The sequence below is a fragment of the Podarcis raffonei genome, chromosome 8 (genome assembly GCF_027172205.1).
Source record: "Podarcis raffonei isolate rPodRaf1 chromosome 8, rPodRaf1.pri, whole genome shotgun sequence".
NCBI classification, from domain to species: domain Eukaryota; kingdom Metazoa; phylum Chordata; class Lepidosauria; order Squamata; family Lacertidae; genus Podarcis; species Podarcis raffonei.
In genome coordinates, this window is record NC_070609.1 from 890,989 (window position 1) to 910,930 (window position 19,942).

The following is a 19,942-nucleotide window of genomic DNA, read 5'->3' on the forward strand; positions in this document are numbered from 1 at the left end:
TCTTCCCGGCCAGGCGCCCCCCTCCCAGGCCCCCCTCTTGCTGGGACACGGCTCTCTGCCCCCCCAGGAGCCCCCAAGAGAGACACCCCCGGGCCCCCCACCTGGCCCCTGGGCCCCCCCTGGAAGGCTCCCCCGCCCAGACGCCCCTTGGCAGCCCCAGGCAGAGAGAGGGGCTCCTCCTCCGGGACACGGGTTCCCCCTTCCCACGCGCACGCGCCCAGTCCGGCTTCTTCCCGGCCAGGCACCCCCCTCCCAGGCCCCCCTCTTGCTGGGACACGGCTCTCTGCCCCCCCAGGAGCCCCCAAGAGAGACACCCCCGGGCCCCCCACCTGGCCCCTGGGCCCCCCCTGGAAGGCTCCCCGCTCCCCCGCCCCAGGCCGAGAGAGGGGCTCCTCCTCCGGGACACGGGTTCCCCCTTCCCACGCCCCTCCTCTCCCCCCTGGCGGGCCCAAGGGCGGCCTCTTCCCCTCCGAGGGAGCAGCTCTGCGCCTGCGCGACGCCCCGGACGGCTCCGCGGGAGAGAGAAGGGTTAAGGGGCGCCGAGCTGGCTTCCTAGAGAGGACAGGAAAGGAAGGAAGGAAGGCAGGCGGGCCGCTGCTCCCCCCTCCCCCTCTGACGTCCCTTCCGGCCTGGCCCTCGCCTGCCGGGCTCTGGTGGGTCTCCTCTGGGGAAGCCTGCGGAACTCCCTGCCCCGCGGCGCTGAGGTAAACTCCTGGCTCTCGGCGAGAGAGAGAGGCGGGGCGGAGCCTGCCAGGGGACCCGGGCAGGGCGGAGGGAGGGAGGGAGGGAGGGAGGGAGGGAGGGGGTGGGGGGCCCCCCTGCCGCCCAAGCTTCCCCGGGGGTCTCCGAGGGACTCTCGGCATCCTTCACAAACGACGCTTCTTTTCTCCCCCCTCATTTTCCTTCCTGGCAATAGATGTGGTTCATGTTTGAAAGGAGGTGGGCGAAAGTGGCGTCCAGTGCCCCGTATCTTTTGATCAAAGATAAAGCCAAGTAATCTAAATCAGCGCACAAACAGAAAGGAGGGTTATTCCTGCTTCTCTTTCCTTGGCATCTTGCAAGAACCTTAATTTTAACTTGACATTTTCCCTGCCATGAAAAATGAGATAAATATTTCGGCATCTCCCACCTTGACATATGCTTTAATTTCAGCACATAATTATTTTGAAACAACATAAACTGGTATTTGTCACAGTAACACACAAATATTTCCTTTTCTGTTTGAAACCCTGTTTCCGCCACCAAAACCTTCTGGTCTTCTCCTATCATATTCTTTGCTAACCTTTTCCTTTTCTGGTGATTAATTTAAAGCCTGCGAACATATCAGATGCAACACAGATGGAGCCTGTGTGTGTGTGTGTGTTGTTTCCTCTTGTTTTTTGAATAACTTTTTATTGGGTTTTATAAAGAAGGATCATAGGTATAATAAAGAATAGAATTAAATAAAGCAAGTCTTCTCATGCCATTTGTATATCACAAAAGCAGCATAATTAATTTGCCACATCAGGTTCATTATCAGTGGTCAGCGTATGACTTTTGGGTTAATGCATTGGTTTGAACGCGACCAAAAATAAAGGGGAAACAGAACAGAGCGAACAGAGAGCATTCCACATGGCAAAGCCCTTGTGGTTGTGCTTCGATTAAGGGTGAGTCATGGGCCTTTCTCCTCTTCCATTGCCAACTAAACAATATAAAGTCTTGCTCTGTTGATGAACTTAGGCCCAGAAATGAACTGGCAACCAATGCAGGTCTTTAAAACAGGAACTACATGTATTCCAAAGGATTTTCGTGGGTCTTCAGTGAGGAGGGGTAGATGCCACCTGTCAGGCTTCCGGGAATCCCATCCCTCCCCCAGTGGCCAGCCAAGAAGTAGACAACAAGAAGAGTTCCGGCCGAGTCCTTTATTCAATATTTACAGAGAGAGACTTTGAACAGCGCCTCTCCATTGCAGTAATGGCGTTGTTCTGAGTAAAGTCCCACCCCTCTCTCTCTCCTACGTCATCCCTGCGTCGGCTGATCTGTGCTTTCTGCCTCTGAGCTTCCTGTTCTCCTACTCTCAATGCACGCTGGATCCTGGGAGAAGGAGGGTCAGGAATGCTTTCTGAAGACACAGAGTCTGTCAGCTGTCTCTCCCCTGGTGCTGCTGCTTCCTCCTCCTGCTGTTCTCCCAATATTTCCCAGCTTCTCCCCTCTGCAGCCTCTGAACTATGACCTTCTGCAAACCACTGTTGTAAATCTATACTGTCCTCCTCGGGAAGGTTCAGGAGGAGGGAAGGGGGTCTCCAGCATTCCTCTTGGGTCCAGTCCCGGACACCACCTGGAGCCTGTTGGAGAAAAAGATGGGATAGAAATGCCATTAGTAAAACAAGGAATCCAGTTGAGAACCCAACCGCTGCATTTGGGTCCAGTTTCTGAGGCGTCTTCCAGGGCAGTTCCACCCAGAGGGCATTGCAACCTTCCCATCGGATCCAGAGCAGGAAGTCCCATGGCCACATCCTGTCTGTGCCAAAGGGACGGTGGCTGGAGCTAGACATGAGCCCTGCTGCTCACCAAGCCACCCAAGCAGATATGGCTGGGTTGGGGTGAAGCTCTGGACTATGAAGTGGGGTTGGGAGGGACCCCCACTATTGCCCTGGCTCCAAATTACACTTCATACAAATGACTCACTTGTCATTCACAGTTATGACTTCTTCCTCCTCCTCCTCTCCCTACACTTGCTCAGGGAACATTCTTCTTCTCTTCGCTGTGCTTTGATATTATAATAGAAGAATGTGTTTGATTCATAGGATTTGCTGCAGCTTGCATTACGACACACAGAACTTGGCAGAGGACCAAGGGGCTCCTTCCGATCTCTTGGAGACTTCCTGGGAGCCCAGATGGAGGAGCAAGACTCAGCTGGCCCTGAAGCAGGAAGAGGCCATGCCATGGAAACTGGGAACAGTGGGGAATTCTGGGAAAACTCTGTGAAGAAGGAACTGGGTGAGGAGGACACCCCTTGCTCAGAGGTGCAGAGCCAGCAGCTCAGTGAGTTCTTCTACCAGGAGGCCAAAGGACCCCGAGAGGTTTGCAGCCAACTCTACCACCTTTGCCGTCAATGGCTGAAGCCAGAAAGGCACACGAAAGCTGAGATGCTGGACCTGGTGATCTTGGAGCAGTTCCTGGCTGTCCTTCCTCTGGAGGTGGAGAGCTGGGTGAGGGAATGCGGAGCGGAGACCAGTTCCCAGGCAGTGGCCCTGGCCGAAGGTTTCCTCCTGAGTCAGGCAGAGGAGAGGAAGCAGGCAGAGCAGCAGGTGAGAGAGACTTTCCTCTGGATACTCCCAAGGGGCTCCAAAGAGGAAGGAGAGTATTCCCAAATCATTTCCTAATGGCCCATCCTTTTTTGGAAAGCATCTAGGAACAGATATTATTATTATTTATGACACCCATGTGGCTGGGTGCCTTCCAGCACATATAAAAGCATAAGAAGACATCAGATGTCTTCTAAAAGTTATGCAGTTTTTTATCTCCTTACCATCTGATGGGAGGGCATTCCCCAGGGTGGGTGCCACTGTGGAGAAGGTCTTCTGCCTGGTTCCCTGTAACTTCACTTACCACAGTGAGGGAATCAGCAGAAGACCCTCCGAACTGGACCTCAGTTCATGGAGATGCTCCTTTGGGTACAGTGGGCCTTTCAGGCCGTTTAGGGCTTTAAGGTTCAGCACCAACACTTTGAATTGTGCTGGGAAACGTTCTGGGAGCCAGTGAAGATCCTTGAGGACCAATGTTTCATGGTCCTGGCAGCCAACCCCAGACACCAGTCTAGCAGAAGCAGGAAGCAGCTTTCACCTCTGTCCCCCGAAAGCGCTTGCCTCTGCCATTCCTTCTCTAACCCTTCTCTCCATTCTCTGTTTTGAATCCTTGTTGCTCTTTCAGAGGAAGGATCTTTTGGCAGAAATGGGTCTTGATTCTTCTGAGGCAGAGAAGACTCCGCTGGACGCCAGAGTGAGGCCTCTGGGTAAGGAGGAAGGAGTGTTTTCTCCCCCGTTTTGTCACATTCTCTTGGTTTTGAAACTAATCTCTGAGTTCTTTACATCTTATGGGGGAAGACACCTGGAGCCCAGAGGGGGGGGGAGATGTATTTTTGCACAACTATTATATGAAATTGGTACAAATGTCCAAATGTACTCAGCTGGGAAGACTTTTACTGAAGCTGGTTCAATTCCACAGTTTATTATCTCTTCCAGCAATGCCTGTACATTAGTCCAAATTGAGCTCTGATTGACAGGAGAACCTCTGCTTCTTAATGGCTGCAAAGGAGGGTTTTCGGCAGGAGAAGGGCTTTTGCACTCAGTGCCTCCCTGCCTCCCGCAATCCATGCCGGAGCCGGAACCTGGTACCGAGACGAACTGGGAGTGAAGCCCGTTCCCCCCTGTCCCTGGGGGAAACTTGCAAGGAGAATTACCCTCAGTCATCCTTGTTTTTCCTTTGCCAACGATCTCCCGCTGCCTCCATTAAAGCAGAGCGGAACCGGAAGCTAGCAGGGGAGACTTTGACAAGCCCCATCTGTACTTGGAGATGCACTTACAGTTTCCCACTTACATTTTCTCTCCCAGGAGACGGAATGATGCCACCAAGACCTGCTCCCTCATCTTTTCATGGTGGTGGAGGGGAGGCAGCAGCTGTGGACCCAGATCAGGTAGGGGGAAGGAGCCTTGTGGGGAAGGAGCGCTGGGATGCAGACTGGCTGGACACAGTTGGATGCAGAGGAATGGTGGGAGGAGCCAGAGAAGAGGGAGCCGACTGGGAGGAGGAGGAGGAGGAGGTGTCTGAAGCTGGAGAGGGAAGAGGGCTCAGGGAGCAGAGGGAGTCTGTGGCAGAGAGCAGCCCAGACTCCGAGGCAGAAGCTGCAGCAGGAGAGAGGGATGAGGAAGGCAGAGAGGGGTCTGGCCGCTGTAGAAAACAACAGAGCCAAGTGAATGTTCTCTAAGAGGACAGCCTTTTTCCTGTTCTGTTAGGGTCCAGTGTGCTTTGAAGATGTGGCTGTCCATTTCACAGACGAGCAGTGGGCGTTGCTGGATCCTGACCAGAGAGCTCTGCATCAGGAGGTCATGGAGGAGAATCGTGGGATCTTGGACTCTCTTGGTAAGGCTCCCTATTGGATCATCCTATCTGTTTTGTAATTCAAGACATCTCTCTAGATGATGAACCTCTGATATTTCGATGGGGCTCAACAGCGCCACCCACAGCACCTGGGATGTTAACACTCCCACAGCAAACCTTGGATGGATGGCTATTGATTGTTTTCCCTGTGAATATTCTTCCTCCAGTTCTGTCATTTAAAACCATGATCAGGCTGTCTGAACTGCCCAGGCCTTCTTAAATGTAGGCTTCAGAGTGATTTGGGATGTTGAAGTAGCTTCAGTCAAGTTTCCTGCTTTTGTTCTTCCTTCTGGCTCTCTCTGGTTGACCAAAGAGTCGCTTGACATTGGAGATGGCACAGATTCCATGACTGAACCAAACAAACTCCATCCCAAAACAGAGCCAGGCTTTTTGAATCTCAGGCAGTGAACCCTGTAGTAACAATAATGATAATTTTATTATTTTTACCCTGCCCATCTGACTGGGTGGCCCCAGCCACTCTGGGCAACTTCCAACAAATATAAAAGCATAGTAAAACATCAAACATTAAAAACTTCCCAATACTGAGGTGCCTTCAGAAGTCCTCTAACAGTTGCATCGTTATTTCCTTGACATCTGATGAGAGGGCGTTCCACAGGGTGGGTGCCCCTACCGAGAAGGCCCCCTGCCTTGTCCCCTGTAATTTCTCCATGTTATGTAACATTTAAGTAAGGAAACTTGAATAATAATACTAATGCTGATATGACAAGTTTCTGCTGCAATCTGTGATGTCGATAATTTAAGAAAACATCCAAATTGGGGACCGGAGGTGGGCAGGTGTGGAGGACTCCCTGGTCCTGAATAGGGTAACTGTGCCCCTGAAGGACCAGGTGTGCAGCCTGGGAGTCATTTTGGATTTGCAGCTGTCCATGGAGGTACAGTTCAATTTGGTGTCCAGGGCAGCTCTCTCCCAGCTCCATCTGGTACGCAGGATGAGACCCTCCCTGCCTGCAGACTGTCTCGCCAGAGTGGTACATGTTCTAGTTATCTCCCGCTTGGACTATTGCAATGTGCTCTACGTGGGGCTTACTTTGAAGGTGACCTGGAAACTACCAACTAATCCAGAATGCAGCAGCTAAACTGGTGACTGGGGGTGGCCACTGACACCACATAACACTGGTCCTGAAAGACCTACATTGGCTCCCAGTACGTTTCCGAGCACAATTCAAAGTGTTGGTGCTGACTTTTAAAGCCCTAAACGGCCTTGGTCCAGTATCCCTGAAGGAGCATCTCCACCTCCATCGTTCTACCCAGACACTGAGGTCCAGCTCCGAGGGTCTTCTGGCAGTTCCCTCCCTGCAAGAAGTGAGGTTAGAGGGAACCAGGCAGAGGGCCTTCTCGGTGGTGGCACCTGCCCTGTGGAACACCCTCCCAGCAGATGTCAAAGAGAACAACTACCAGACTTTTAGACGACATCTGAAGGCAGCCCTCTTTAGGGAAGCTTTTAATATGTGAAGGCCTATTATATTTTAATATTTTGTTGGAAGCCGCCCAGAGTGACTGGGAAAACCCAACCAGATGGGTGGGGTATAAATAATAATTTTTTATTATTTATTAGCATATCGAATATATTTTAATTTTGAACAGGGAACTTTCCTTCATTGGCTACCATTTAAATAATAATAAAAGCACACTTTATTTATGAATATAGTACAGGTCCATATTTAAGTTTGAACAAAATGATGTTACCAAGTCAAGCTGTGCAGTTATCTTTTAAAAACTTAAGAGAGAAAACATCTAACATCTAACATCTTCCGGTTAGCGCCAGCGCTTAATGGCAGATTTCTCCCGGAGCTCCGGGAGAGATCTGCTTCGTGGGTTCGGGTCCTGCAGCCACGGCGGAGCGGGGACCCTCAAAAATCACAGGCGCGTAGCCTGTGAACTGGAGACTCGGCGGGCACCTTTGCGCCCCCCCGACGTTGTGAAATAGCCTTTTTAAAGGCTACGGAACAGCGGAGGGTGTGTGGAGCGGTGCTGAGAGTCGCTTTCACCCAGCCTGCGAAGCGAAGCCGCGTCGCCATTAGCGGAGAGCGCTGATTTCTTCCGGTGAATTTGGACTAAAAAGAACAACTTTCCGTGAGTAGGATTGAACTTTAAAATATAATTGGACGTTAAAATTAAAGAAATTGGGCACCGAGACGGATAAGCACTAAAAAGGAAGTCTGCTTTCCGTTCTGTAGCAAGATCAAAGCGAAAGGCACTCAAGCTGTAACTTTTTGACAGGAGAGTTGTGCGAACTAAGAAATCCACCACCAAGCAAAGAACTCCCTCCCCCGAAGGCAGGAGGGGGGGGGGAAGAAGATTTTAAAGTGTTTTCCTGCCTGTTTAAAAGAAATTGAACTGTTTACCGCTGCTCCTTTACCTGGGGATCGGACTGCCGGAGAAAAGGAACCGGCTAAGGACTGTCGCTACAAGAAGGTTAAAAAGTAACTGTAATATTGACTTTGGCTACTCTCAACTTGAAATACTTTACTTTGTTGCACAGTAAAGTTATTTGCAGGACACTATTGATCTGGATCTTTTAAAAAGAAAAAAGAATAATTGAAAGGGACTAGGAGGGCTTTTGTTTGTTTTTGGAAAGTGTGGGACCAACTTGAAGGCAAAGAATTGACTTTATGCCCTCTAGAGGACTTGTGAATAGTTTCAGCAACAAGTGGAGCTTAAAACTTGAGAATTTTTTTCTGACAGCTTAAGAGTGTGGGAATGACCTTGAGTGAAAGACTTCGTTATGGCAGATGGTAAAGAGAAAGAGGACTCACAAGAAACAACCTTGAGATCTGGTAGACAATACAAAGTCGATCTTTCTATGCAAAGAAGGGCTTCTGTATCAGGAGCCTCTGGAACTGCAGCTGTCTCAAAGGCAAAAGTGAAAATAATGTCTTCAGAAGAAGCATTTGCTAAGGTATTGGGGAAAATAAATGACTCTTTGGAGGAACTAAAAAAGCAAGGCGCAGAAACTAGAGTACAAGTTGCTGAAACAAATAAGAAAATTGAAGAAATCTCTGGGAAAATTGATTTAAATACAAAAAGTATAACTGACCTTGGGAACAAAGTGAACTCTAATGCAGAAGCAATTGGGAAACTACTGGAAGATTCATCTACAACACGAAAGATAGCTGAGGAAGCTAAAGAAATTGCAACTGCTGCCGAGGAAAAGTTTCCACCGGTGTACAGGAAACTAGATGAGTACGAGCTGGCACTCTCTATGCAGGATATGCAACGCAAGGAGAGGAACCTAAGGATCAGACTTGTGCCGGAAAAGGAAGGAGATAACTTGGTGGATTACTTGACAAAAGAATTCTCTGACTTTTGGAAGCAGGAGCTGGATAAGGAAGAATTTAAGATAGAGAGTGCATTTAGACTGGGAACAAGGCAGAGGAAGAACAGACCCAGAGATTGTTTAATAACTTTAAGGTCAAAGGAGGAGAGAGACAAAATACTGAACCTGCACTACCAAACAACCCTTCAAATTGAAGATTTTCATATTGAGATTTTTAAAGATATTCCCAAAAGTATTTTGGATGCAAGAGGTTTTTACAAGGACTTGGTGACACTGCTGAAAAGGAACTACATACCATTCAGGTGGGAGTTTCCCCAAGGCTTGTCTTTTAAATACAAGGGGAAGAATAAAGAAGAATAAAGACAGTGAGTGATAAAGACAAGTTCTTAGGAGAACACGAAGAAGACCTACAGAAAGAGACGTTTCCAGGACAAGGGCATCCTTCAAGCAAGGGACCATTAGACACGGATACGGAACCACCGACAAAAGAGGAACAACAACTGGGAGCTGTAGGAGGAAAGAGTAAATAACCCCATCATGGCTCTGCAACTTTTAACCTGGAATTGTAACGGTTTAAATATTCCCAGAAAAAGAAAAAATATATTTCATGCTTTAAAGAAAGACCAATTGGACTTGATTTGTTTACAAGAGACTCATGTGACAAGAGCACATAGAAAATTATTAATAAATAAAAGATTGGGACAAGAATTTATATCTTCAGACAGAGTAAAAAAGAGAGGAGTGGTGATCTATGCAAAGGAAAATTTGCAACCGAAACAAATTTTTAAAGATGACCAAGGAAGATATTTGGCAATAGAAATTCAATCTCAAGGAGAAAAGTTTTTGATAGTGGGAATCTATGCACCAAATGAAGGGAAAGCTGAATTCTTTAAGAAGTTGCATGAGACTTTGATGGACTACATGGATTACAATTTAATTATGATGGGTGACATGAATGGAGTAGTTTCAACAAATATGGACAAAGCACAAAGACAGGTAGTTACAAAAGACGGAAGACTACCAAAAACTTTCTTTGAAATGACTGACAATATGGACTTGATCGACATTTGGAGAACAAAACACCCATTAGAAAGAGAGGGAACCTTCTTTTCTGAAGCCAAAATGACATGGACACGGATTGACCAAATTTGGGTGACTAGCAGTATGGCGCCGAACATAAAGAAAGTGGAAATCTGCCCAAAAACCTTCTCCGACCATAACGCAGTAAAGATGGTGATGAAGCAAACAACAACTGGCTCCTTCAGATGGAGAATGAATGACACCTTATTTAGAGACGAGGAGATTTGTAAGAAGGCCCAAAAAACTTTGAAAGATTATTTTGAAATTAACTTAAGGACTAAAGTAGAAAAAAGAATAGTATGGGACGCAAGTAAAGCCGTGATGAGAGGGTTTTTGATACAACAAAATACATTAAAGAAAAGAAAGCAAAATGAGAGGAAAGAGAAAATCTTGGAAAAGATAAAAGAAGGGGAAAGGAAACTAAGATTGAAGCCAAAATCGCAAGAGATTTTAAGAGAAATTAAATTATATCAAACACAATACATGGAACTGATGAATCAAGAAATAGAATGGAAAATTAAACAAATGAGACAAAAGACTTTTGAATCTGCAGATAAATGTGGCAAGTTATTGGCTTGGCAAATAAAGAAGAGACAAAAACTCAACACGGTAACAAACATAGAAGTGGAAGGAAAGAACATATGTAACCCAGTGGAAATTAGGAACTGTTTTCAGAGCTACTTTAGACAACTGTACACACAAGGGCCGCAGAAAGAAATGGATATACAACAATTCCTCGAGAAAAATGGGCTGAAAAAGATTCCGCAGGAAAGTAAGACAATTTTGAACCAGGAGATATCAGCACAAGAAATAGAAGATGCCATTCAAAGTATGACGTTGGGCAAATCTCCTGGACCGGATGGACTGACTTCCAAATATTACAAAGTTTTGAAGGAAGGGTTGATACAACCTTTGAAGGAAGTCTGCAACGAGATTATGGAGGGGAGAAGGGCACCCGACACGTGGAGAGAGGCCTACATCACACTTATACCAAAGACAGAGACTGAAAAGACTCAACTTAAGAACTACCGACCCATCTCGTTACTAAATGTGGATTACAAAATCTTTGCTGATATTTTAGCAAAGAGATTGAAAAGAGTTTTGATGGAGGAGATTCATGGGGACCAAGCGGGCTTTCTCCCGAAAAGGCATTTGTCGGATAACGTAAGGAATATAATTGACATTTTGGAGAAGTTGGAAGTGAATATAAACACTAAGGCTGTTTTGATATTTGTGGACGCCGAGAAAGCCTTTGACAATATATCTTGGAGTTTTATGTTGAAGAACCTCCGGGGGATGGGGGTAGGCCAAGGGTTTGAAAACGGTATAGGTGCAATATACTCTGAACAGAAAGCAAAATTAATTGTAAATAATGTGGTTACAGAAGAGTTCAAGATTGAAAAAGGGACACGTCAGGGGTGCCCTATCTCCCCACTACTTTTTATATCGGTCTTGGAGGTTTTGCTTAATATGATTAGGAGGGACCAGTTGGTTAAAGGGATTCAGGTCGGAGCTAAACAATATAAACTGAGAGCATTTGCAGATGACCTAGTACTTACATTACAAGAGCCAGAAGCTAGTACGAAAAGAGTTTTGGAAATAATTCAAGAGTTTGGTCAAATGGCAGGATTTAAATTGAATAAGTTAAAGACTAAGGTATTGGAGAAAAACTTAACACAGGTTGAAAAAGAAAGGTTTCAGAACGAGACAGGGTTGACTGTGGTTAAAAAAGTGAAATATTTGGGTATAAATATGACAGCTAAGAATGTGAACCTATTTAAAGATAATTATGAAAAAACTTGGACAGAAGTGAAAAAAGATTTGGAGATTTGGTCAAACTTGAAGCTTTCCTTGTTAGGTCGAATTGCAGTTATAAAAATGAATGTATTGCCAAGAATGTTGTTTTTGTTCCAAGCATTACAAATAATGGATAAAATGGACTGTTTCAAGAAGTGGCAAAAAGATATATCTAAATTTGTCTGGCAGGGCAAGAAGCCCAGAATTAAATTTAAGATATTAACGGATTCAAAGGAAAGAGGGGGGTTTGCCCTGCCAGACTTTAAACTGTACTATGAAGCGGCAGCTTTCTGCTGGCTAAAAGATTGGCTGCTTCTTGAAAATACAGACATTTTGGATTTGGAAGGTTTTAACAATATTTTTGGGTGGCATGCATATTTGTGGTATGACAAGGTTAAAGCACATAAAAGTTTTAAAAACCATATTGTCAGAAAAGCACTATTAAATGTCTGGGTCAGATATAAAGATTTGTTGGAAAATAAAACTCCAAGGTGGCTATCGCCAATGGAAGCCAAGGCAGTTAAAAAGTTAAATATGGAGTCGAAGTGGCCAAGATATTGGGAAATTCTGGAAAAGGAAGGGGACAAACTGAGATTGCAGAGTTTTGAGAAATTAAAAGGGAAGGTGAGAGATTGGTTGCACTATCACCAAATAAATGAAGTGTTTAAATTGGACAGTAAAATTGGCTTCCAGGTGGAAAAATCAAAATTGGAGACTGAATTGTTAGAATCCAGTACTAAGAATTTGTCAAAAATGTACAATTTGCTGCTGAAATGGAATACACAAGATGAAACGGTGAAATCAACTATGATTAAATGGGCTCAGGACATTGGTCATAATATTTTGTTTGCTGATTGGGAAAAGTTGTGGACCACCGGGATGAAATTCACGGCATGTAATGCCTTAAGAGAAAATATTATGAAAATGATCTATAGGTGGTACATAACCCCAGTCAAGCTTGCAAAGATTTACCATTTGCCTGATAATAAATGTTGGAAATGTAAAGAAAAGGAAGGTACATTTTTTCACCTTTGGTGGACGTGCCCGAAGATTAAGGCATTCTGGGAAATGATCTATAATGAACTTAAAAAGGTATTTAAATATACCTTCCCTAAGAAACCAGAGGCCTTTCTCTTGGGTATTGTCGGCCAAGGGGTGTTAAAGACGGATATAACTTTCTTTATGTATGCTACAACAGCAGCTAGAATACTCATTGCAAAGTACTGGAAGACACAAGATCTACCCACACTGGAAGAATGGCAGATGAAGGTGATTGACTACATAGGCTTGGCAGAAATGACGAGCAGAATCCGAAACCAGGGAAGAGAAGCAGCGGAAGAAGAATGGAAAAAGTTCAAGGACTATCTAAAGAAATATTACAAAATGAATGATAGTTAGAATGATGTTGGACTGGAAAGTAAATGGTTACTATTAGCAATGGTTAAGACAAGGAGAATAAGGAAGATTAGCTTAAATTTAAAGTAAAATAAGGGAAGATTTGCTGAGTAATTGATTAGAATCTGGAATACAGAAAAGGGAGGCATGAGGAAGTCGGGGAAGAAAGGTATAAGAAATTAAGATATGAAATGGTACTTGTTTTTTGTTTTGTTTTTGTTTGTTTATGTATTTGTTGTATTTATGTTATGTTTGTGTGGTTATAAAAACTGTTTAATAAAAAATATTTAAAAAAAAAAAAAAGAGAGAGAAAACATCCAATATTCAACTTGATTTGTATATGAAACTACACATTTTTACAGAACAAAGGAACATTATAACATCTAACTCCCTTCAGTTTTTCCTGTTCAAAACATTAATGAGCATTGCTGCATAATTTGGGACTGCACTTCTTCCCAAGGCTCTAATATAATTCTTGTTTGTTTCAGGTGGTGATGAATTGGAAATGAAGAACAAGGGAGACCACAACAAAATCCACACAGTGGAGGAGCCATATCAGGTTTCAGACTGTGGAAAGAGCTTCAGTCAGAGCCCCCATTCCACTTCCCATCAAAGAAATCCCCTTGAGAAGAAACACTATCAGTGCTTGGAGTGTGGAAAGAGCTTCACCAGGAAAGAAAGTTTCACTTCCCATCAAAGAATTCATACAGGGGAGAAACCTTATCAGTGCTTGGAATGTGGAAAGAGCTTTAGTCAGTGCTCCCATCTCATTGCCCATCAAAGAATTCATACAGGGGAGAAACCCTATCAATGCTTAGAATGTGGAAAGAGCTTCAGTCGAAAGGACAGTTTCACTTGCCACCAAAGAATTCATACAGGGGAGAAACCCTATCAGTGCTTGGAATGTGGAAAAAGCTTCACCTGGAAAATAAGCTTCATTTCCCATAAAAGAATTCATACAGGAGAAAAACCCTATCAATGCTTGGAATGTGAGAAGAGCTTCAGTCGAAAGGACAATTTCACTTCCCATCAAAAAATCCATACAGGGGAGAAACCCTATCAGTGCTTGGAATGTGGAAAGAGCTTCACCAGGAAAGAAAGTTTCACGGTCCATCAAAGAATCCATACAGGGGAGAAACCTTATCAGTGCACGGAATGTGGAAAGAGCTTCAGTCACAGCTACCATCTCACTTCTCATCGTAGACTTCATACAGGGGAGAAACCATATCACTGTGCAGAATGTGGAAAGAGCTTCGTTCGAAAGGACAGTTTCACTTCCCATCAAAGAATTCATACAGGGGAGAAACCTTATCATTGCTTGGAATGTGGAAAGAGCTTCAGTGAAAGCTCCAGTCTCACTGCCCATCAAAAAATTCATACAGGGGAAAAACCCTATCAGTGCTTGGAATGTGGAAAGAGCTTCACTTGGAAAAAGTGTTTCACTTCCCATCAAAGAATTCATACAGGGGAGAAACCATATCAGTGCTTGGAGTGTGGAAAGAGCTTCAGGAATTGCTCAGATTGCAATTCTCATCGAAGAATTCATACAAGGGGGAAACCTTATCAGTGCTTGGAGTGTGGAAAGAGCTTCAGCTGGAAACAAAGTTTCGCTTCGCATAAAAAAATCCATACAGGGGAGAAACCATATCAGTGTGTGGAATGTGGAAAGGGATTCATTAATAATGCGAAACTCACTTCCCATCAAAGAATTCATACAGGGGAGAAACCCTATCAGTGCATGGAATGTGGAAAGAGCTTCACCTGGAAAATAAGCTTCACTTCCCATCAAAGAATTCATACAGGGGAAAACCCCTATCATTGTCTGGAATGTGGAAAGAGCTTTACCAGGAAAGAAAGTCTCACAGCCCATCACAAAATCCATACAGGGGAGAAACCATATCAGTGTGTGGAATGTGGAAAGAGCTTCAGTCAAAGCAACAATCTCATTTCCCATCAGAGAATTCACACAGGGTAGAAACCATTTTAGTGCCAAGAGTGTGATCGGAGAGATTTATGAAAGTCTGGTCTCATTTTTAAAGAAGAAGAGAAGAGAAGAGTTTGGATTTGATATCCCGCTTTATCACATCCCTAAGGAGTCTCAAAGCGGCTCACAATTTCCTTTCCCTTCCTCCCCCACAACAAACACTCTGTGAGGTGAGTGGGGCTGAGAGACTTCAGAGAAGTGTGACTGGCCCAAGGTCACCCAGCAGCTGCATGTGGAGGAGCGGAGACGCGAACCCGGTTCACCATATTATGAGTCTACCACTCTTAACCACACTGGCTTTTAAAGTTCTTCATAAAACAATTGGAGCTCTTAAAAGGACTTAGAGCTCACTGAAAAAGCCAAAATGGGAAAGGTTTGGACAAGTTTGTTTCTCTTTGAAGGAAAATATTTCTTCTACTCTGAGCCACTTAAAGAGAATTGGATTCCTGCAAGACAACCACTCTTATCTGGACACCTAAACTGCTATGTCCTCTTGAACACATTCTTTCTTTTTTCTGTTTTATGGTTCATCTCTTAAAGTAATTATTTGGTTTATTTGTTTAATTTGAATCTTAATTTGAGAAATTGGATTTTATGTTAAACAGCTGGTGTGTGTTGGATATCAGGCTGGAAGGAAGAGGGAGGGCTGGAAAAATGCAGGAAACAGGATTTCTTGGGAAAGAGTTATTCTGTGGCCTTGACAAACTGATAAGGTGCTGCTGGAAAATAGGCTGCTTTGAGAACAAGGGAGAGGGAGATTTTGAATATGGCAGTTCAAAAACAGTTTACACCAGGCCTGTGTTAAATTTGGAGAAGCTATTAGCCCGAATTGATAGAAATAGTGAAATAGTGACAAATTTGACCACTAAAGTAGAGACACTCACAAAGAAAACAGAAGCACTAGATGTCTCCATGAAAGGAAGGGAAGAGAAGTCTGAAAAGCTGGAAAAGGAGACCAAAAAATCAGAACAGGAGACGCTTAGGATTGCTGTGGACGGTTTGGGTGGGAGATAAGAGGCAATTGCGGGCGCTTTGGCGGTTCTTGAGATGAGACAGAAAGCCCAGCCTCTGAGACGGAGAGGAGGGAGGAGAGCAGGATTTTTTTAAAAATTATTTTTTATTAACCGGCCAATCATATCAAATTAAATCACATCACATAAATTCCGAATTACAAAGCCGAATTTTAAATTTTGTTGGGGGGACCCATATTTCAAGATCCGAAGGGGGATTCTGATCATCTTCTTGCTACTGCGTTAATGTCCAAATCAATCCAAATCAGTCCAAACAGAGTTCATAATTCTATCCAGTCTTATCTTGCTGTTTCCACATCACATCTTGTTCATATATTTTCTCTTTTTTCTTTATGATCTCTTCTGATAGTCTCCTTAAGCTGATAAACACCAATAATAATCCTGTGTGAATTTTTCCGTTCTTCCAATCCTCAAATCGAGATGGTTTCCATATATCATCACCTTCATAGATAACATTGCTCTTTCCATCATTAATCTCGCAAAACTGTCGCTCTTAAGACCCTCTGAGGAGTTTCACCCACAATATATAAACAGCTCTATTTCTCTCTTTCTCCTCCCAGACTCAAGACCTCCGACAGAACTTCCCAATATGGCGACGGCATTTTTAACTGCGTCATTCCTAAGCTCTTATACATTCCACGCTCTTCTTAAAACACGCTTTGGTTCGAAAGTTTATCTCCACACAGCCTTAAATCCACAGCTTAAGTCCTTAAAACGACATTTCTGACTCGTGAGGGGAGGGGATTCTTGTTTAATCACATAAGGAAAGAAAGGAAAGTTTTTTCCCCCTCCCCCATCAGTCATTTGCCATACCGTATCTTGGCGTATCTTCTCATGTTTTATTCTTGTCTTGTTTTATCAGAGATCTCTTCTGTTAGCAGTCTTTACTCCCCCTCCTTCTTTGAAATATGTGCATTCCTTCATCCAAATTGTTTCTTTTGAAGTTCTTGCAGCTAGTGGCGTGGATCAGGGACGGCGTCCAGGAGCGCCGGAATCCCACAGGAGGGCTTTGTGCCTAGTGCCCCCATCCCCACAAATTCGGGGGTGGTATAGGGCACAGCAGGCAAGGGCAGTCCCCCCCACCATCCGGGGGGGGTAGGGAGGCTAATTACTCCCATCATAGCCTCCAAATTACCTCGTGTGGGTCGGAGAGATGTTATTGTCAGCCATCTTCTGATGCGCCCCCTAGTGGCCCCCCGAGGAGAGCAGGATTTTAGCAAAGGTTTGAGCGGAGTGGCTGGGAGTGGAAGAGGAATTCATGGAGGAGGCGCCACTCTCCTCACAGCTGGGGGGGTGGCTTTTGGGTAGAAAACCAATGTGAATAAATCCCCCCAGTGCCACCCCCTGGCTGGTCTTCCTGTCTCCCTCTCCCTGTGCCCCCACCCTGCCCCAATCAAAGTCCCAGCCAGCAGCTGCCCCCCAGGCCTTCCTCCGCCCATCTTGGGGTCTCAAGGCATGCGGGCAGAATTTAGTGGGGGGCCAGGCTGGGCTCAGGGGTCTGCTTTCCTCTCCTTACACTGGGAAGCTTGTCTACGAACTAATGAAGGAGCGTCTCCACCTCCATCATTCTACCTGGATGCTGAGGTCCAGCACCGAGGTTCCCTCTGGAGGTTCCCACACTGCAAGAAGCCAAGTTACAGGGAACCAGGCAGAGGGCTTCTCAGTAGTGGCACCCGCCCTGTGGAACGCCCTCCCATCAGATGTCAAAGAAATAAACAACTACCAGACTTTTAGAAGACATCTGAAGGCAGCCCTGTTTAGGGAAACTTTTAATGTTAGATGCATTACTGTTATTTTAATATTTTGTTGGAAGCCGCCCAGAGTGTCTGGGGAAGCCCAGCCAGATGGGCAGGGTATAAATAATTTATTATTGTTATTATTATAATGGATAAAGGGTTGTTTGGAAGACTAAGCCATCTCTACCTCCCCCCCCCCCCGCCAATTTTAAAATAAAGCCTATTTAAGAATTGGGCACATGGAGGAAGCAGAATGCAATGCATTTTCAGTTGGGAGTGTCGAGCAAGGAGATTGGAGATGGTTGCCAGTCCAAGTGTCGCAGTCCAGTTCATGCGCGATCAAAGTCCCGGCTGGGGACGTCGGGACCGGGGGCAAGATGGCAGGGTGGGAGCAGGAACGGGAGTCTAGGAATCAGGAAGCCAAGGTTCCGAGGATCAAGAAGCAAGTAGTCAAGGAACCAAACGCAGCAAGGCAGGGAACGTGTTGCTGTGGCAAAGAGCCGAAGGGAAAATGCTGACCTTCTATCCCTTCCTGGCTCTTGCCACCAGGTGCAGCGAGTTACCAAGTGGTCTCACCTGTGAGGCCGCACCTTGCCTCTCCAGAACAAACTTAGGAAGGCCCCAGTCCTGCAGAGTCCTATTGGTCACAGGGCCTGGCTCCTGCATGCACACCTGACAAAGGGTAGTTTAAGACGCGGGGGGGGGGGGGAAGACCTTGTGAAAGGGGGGGCAGTTTTGGGAGAGATTCCAGCCGTGGCATTGGCAGATGAGGAATCCTGGAAGAGGACACTCCAGGCTCATCTAGTCCAACCCCTGCAATTCAGGAACCCCGGTTCTTAGTCCCACCAGCTCCCTTGAACTGGGCAACTCAGATGCCTGGAGCAGCGCCCGTTGGAGAGCAGCCTTGGGTCGCCTCTGGAGCTGGCCGGACCTTTTGGACGGCTGTTTCCACCCCCCCTGCCTTCTGCTGGCAGGCCCGGTTGGGAGTTGTAGTGCAAAGCCCATTGAGGGGAGGTGGTTTTCAAGTTGGAACTATGTTTTGACCCTTTGCCAAAAGGAGATGCCACAAAGTGTGTGTCGGGAGGGTGTCTTTTCAGTGCCAGGATACAAGGTGCTCTCTTGACCTGGAGCCCAATCCCTCTCCTCCACCCCTAGAAAAGGGGGTCATGCAGAACCCCCTTTTCCTTCCTCTTTGCTCAGAGAGTCGGAACCAACTCTCTCTCAAGGGACCCTGGAGCCAAACACTTGCAGAGTTTTACTTCTCAAGCAAAGGGTGGGAAGGAATACATTCTTGTTGCACTTGAGATGTACAGAAATCTCTTGTCCAGATTTTTAACACCGCAGGCCTGCTGTGATGGGTTTCCTTGTCCCCCTTGCCACTAAAAAAATCCAGTTAATAGACTCTTTGCCAATTGTTATGTTTAATTACTTTTTTTTTTTAAGGTAAAGATGTTACGCTACATCTTTGAGACACTGTACTTACTGCTGCTTTTTTCTATTCTGGATTTGAATAAAAATTAATCTGTGGACTAACGTTCTTGCTTTTTGTGTGGTCTTTTCCTGCTGCTTGATATACAACGGACTCTTATTTATTTAGTTGTTCATGGCTTATATGCTCATGGAACATTTGATATTTATTGCTGAAATATAGACACAAAACAACATATGCTAAAACATAAGAAGTGTTGTGGTCAGATCACTTCCTGGTGCAACTAGACTAGAGGGCATTGCGTAGAAGCCCCCAAAGATGCGCCTGAATTTTGGGGTGTTTGGCACCTGCAAACCTATAACAATGTCACCAGAGGGGGAATAAAAGGCTTCCTAGGAAAACCCCCTTGGCTGCTCCTGTGTTGCTTCCAAGGCGACTTCACCAAGAACATACATTTATTGCTGAAATACAGACACAAAGCAGCAGATGGGACAACACAGAATGGCCCCCCCAGCCATGTCTGGCAATGTCTCCCCCCTCCAGCCCCCCCGGGACCCCCTCTTGCTGGGACAGGGCTCTCTGCCCCGCAGGCCCCCCAGAGGCCCCCAAGAGAGACTCGCCCCCCCCCCGGAGAAGAGACACCCCGGGTCCCCCATGTGGCCCCCCCAAAGACCCCCCTCTCCCCCGCCCAGACGCCCCTTCGCAGCCCCAGGCAGAGAATCATAGAATCATAGAATCATAGAATCATAGAGTTGGAAGAGACCACAAGGGCCATCGAGTCCAACCCCCTGCCAAGCAGGAAACACCATCAGAGCACTCCTGACATATGGTTGTCAAGCCTCTGCTTAAAGACCTCCAAAGAAGGAGACTCCACCACACTCCTTGGCAGCAAATTCCACTGTCGAACAGCTCTTACTGTCAGGAAGTTCTTCCTAATGTTTAGGTGGAATCTTCTTTCTTGTAGTTTGGATCCATTGCTCCGTGTCCGCTTCTCTGGAGCAGCAGAAAACAACCTTTCTCCCTCCTCTATGTGACATCCTTTTATATATTTGA

The 19,942-nt window shown here is 45.7% G+C and overlaps 2 protein-coding genes across 4 annotated transcripts in view; both read left to right on the forward strand.

Moving 5' to 3' along the window:
• Window positions 1-14,986, forward strand: part of LOC128420160 (zinc finger protein 883-like) — a 36,427-nt gene extending 21,441 nt beyond the window's left edge. The window contains exons 2-6 of the mRNA XM_053401675.1: window positions 2,787-3,290; window positions 3,913-3,994; window positions 4,593-4,675; window positions 4,995-5,121; window positions 13,198-14,986. Of these exons, the coding sequence (XP_053257650.1) occupies window positions 2,877-3,290; window positions 3,913-3,994; window positions 4,593-4,675; window positions 4,995-5,121; window positions 13,198-14,684 (2,193 nt within the window). The 5' untranslated portion in view covers window positions 2,787-2,876 and the 3' untranslated portion in view covers window positions 14,685-14,986. The remainder of the gene's footprint in view (window positions 1-2,786; window positions 3,291-3,912; window positions 3,995-4,592; window positions 4,676-4,994; window positions 5,122-13,197) is intronic.
• Window positions 1-15,246, forward strand: part of LOC128420149 (zinc finger protein 420-like) — a 34,770-nt gene extending 19,524 nt beyond the window's left edge. For all 3 annotated transcript variants that reach the window (XR_008331989.1, XR_008331990.1, XR_008331988.1), the window contains one exon: window positions 15,067-15,246. The gene's annotated coding sequence lies outside the window, so the exon portion shown is untranslated. The remainder of the gene's footprint in view (window positions 1-15,066) is intronic.
• Window positions 15,247-19,942: the final 4,696 nt, after the last annotated feature.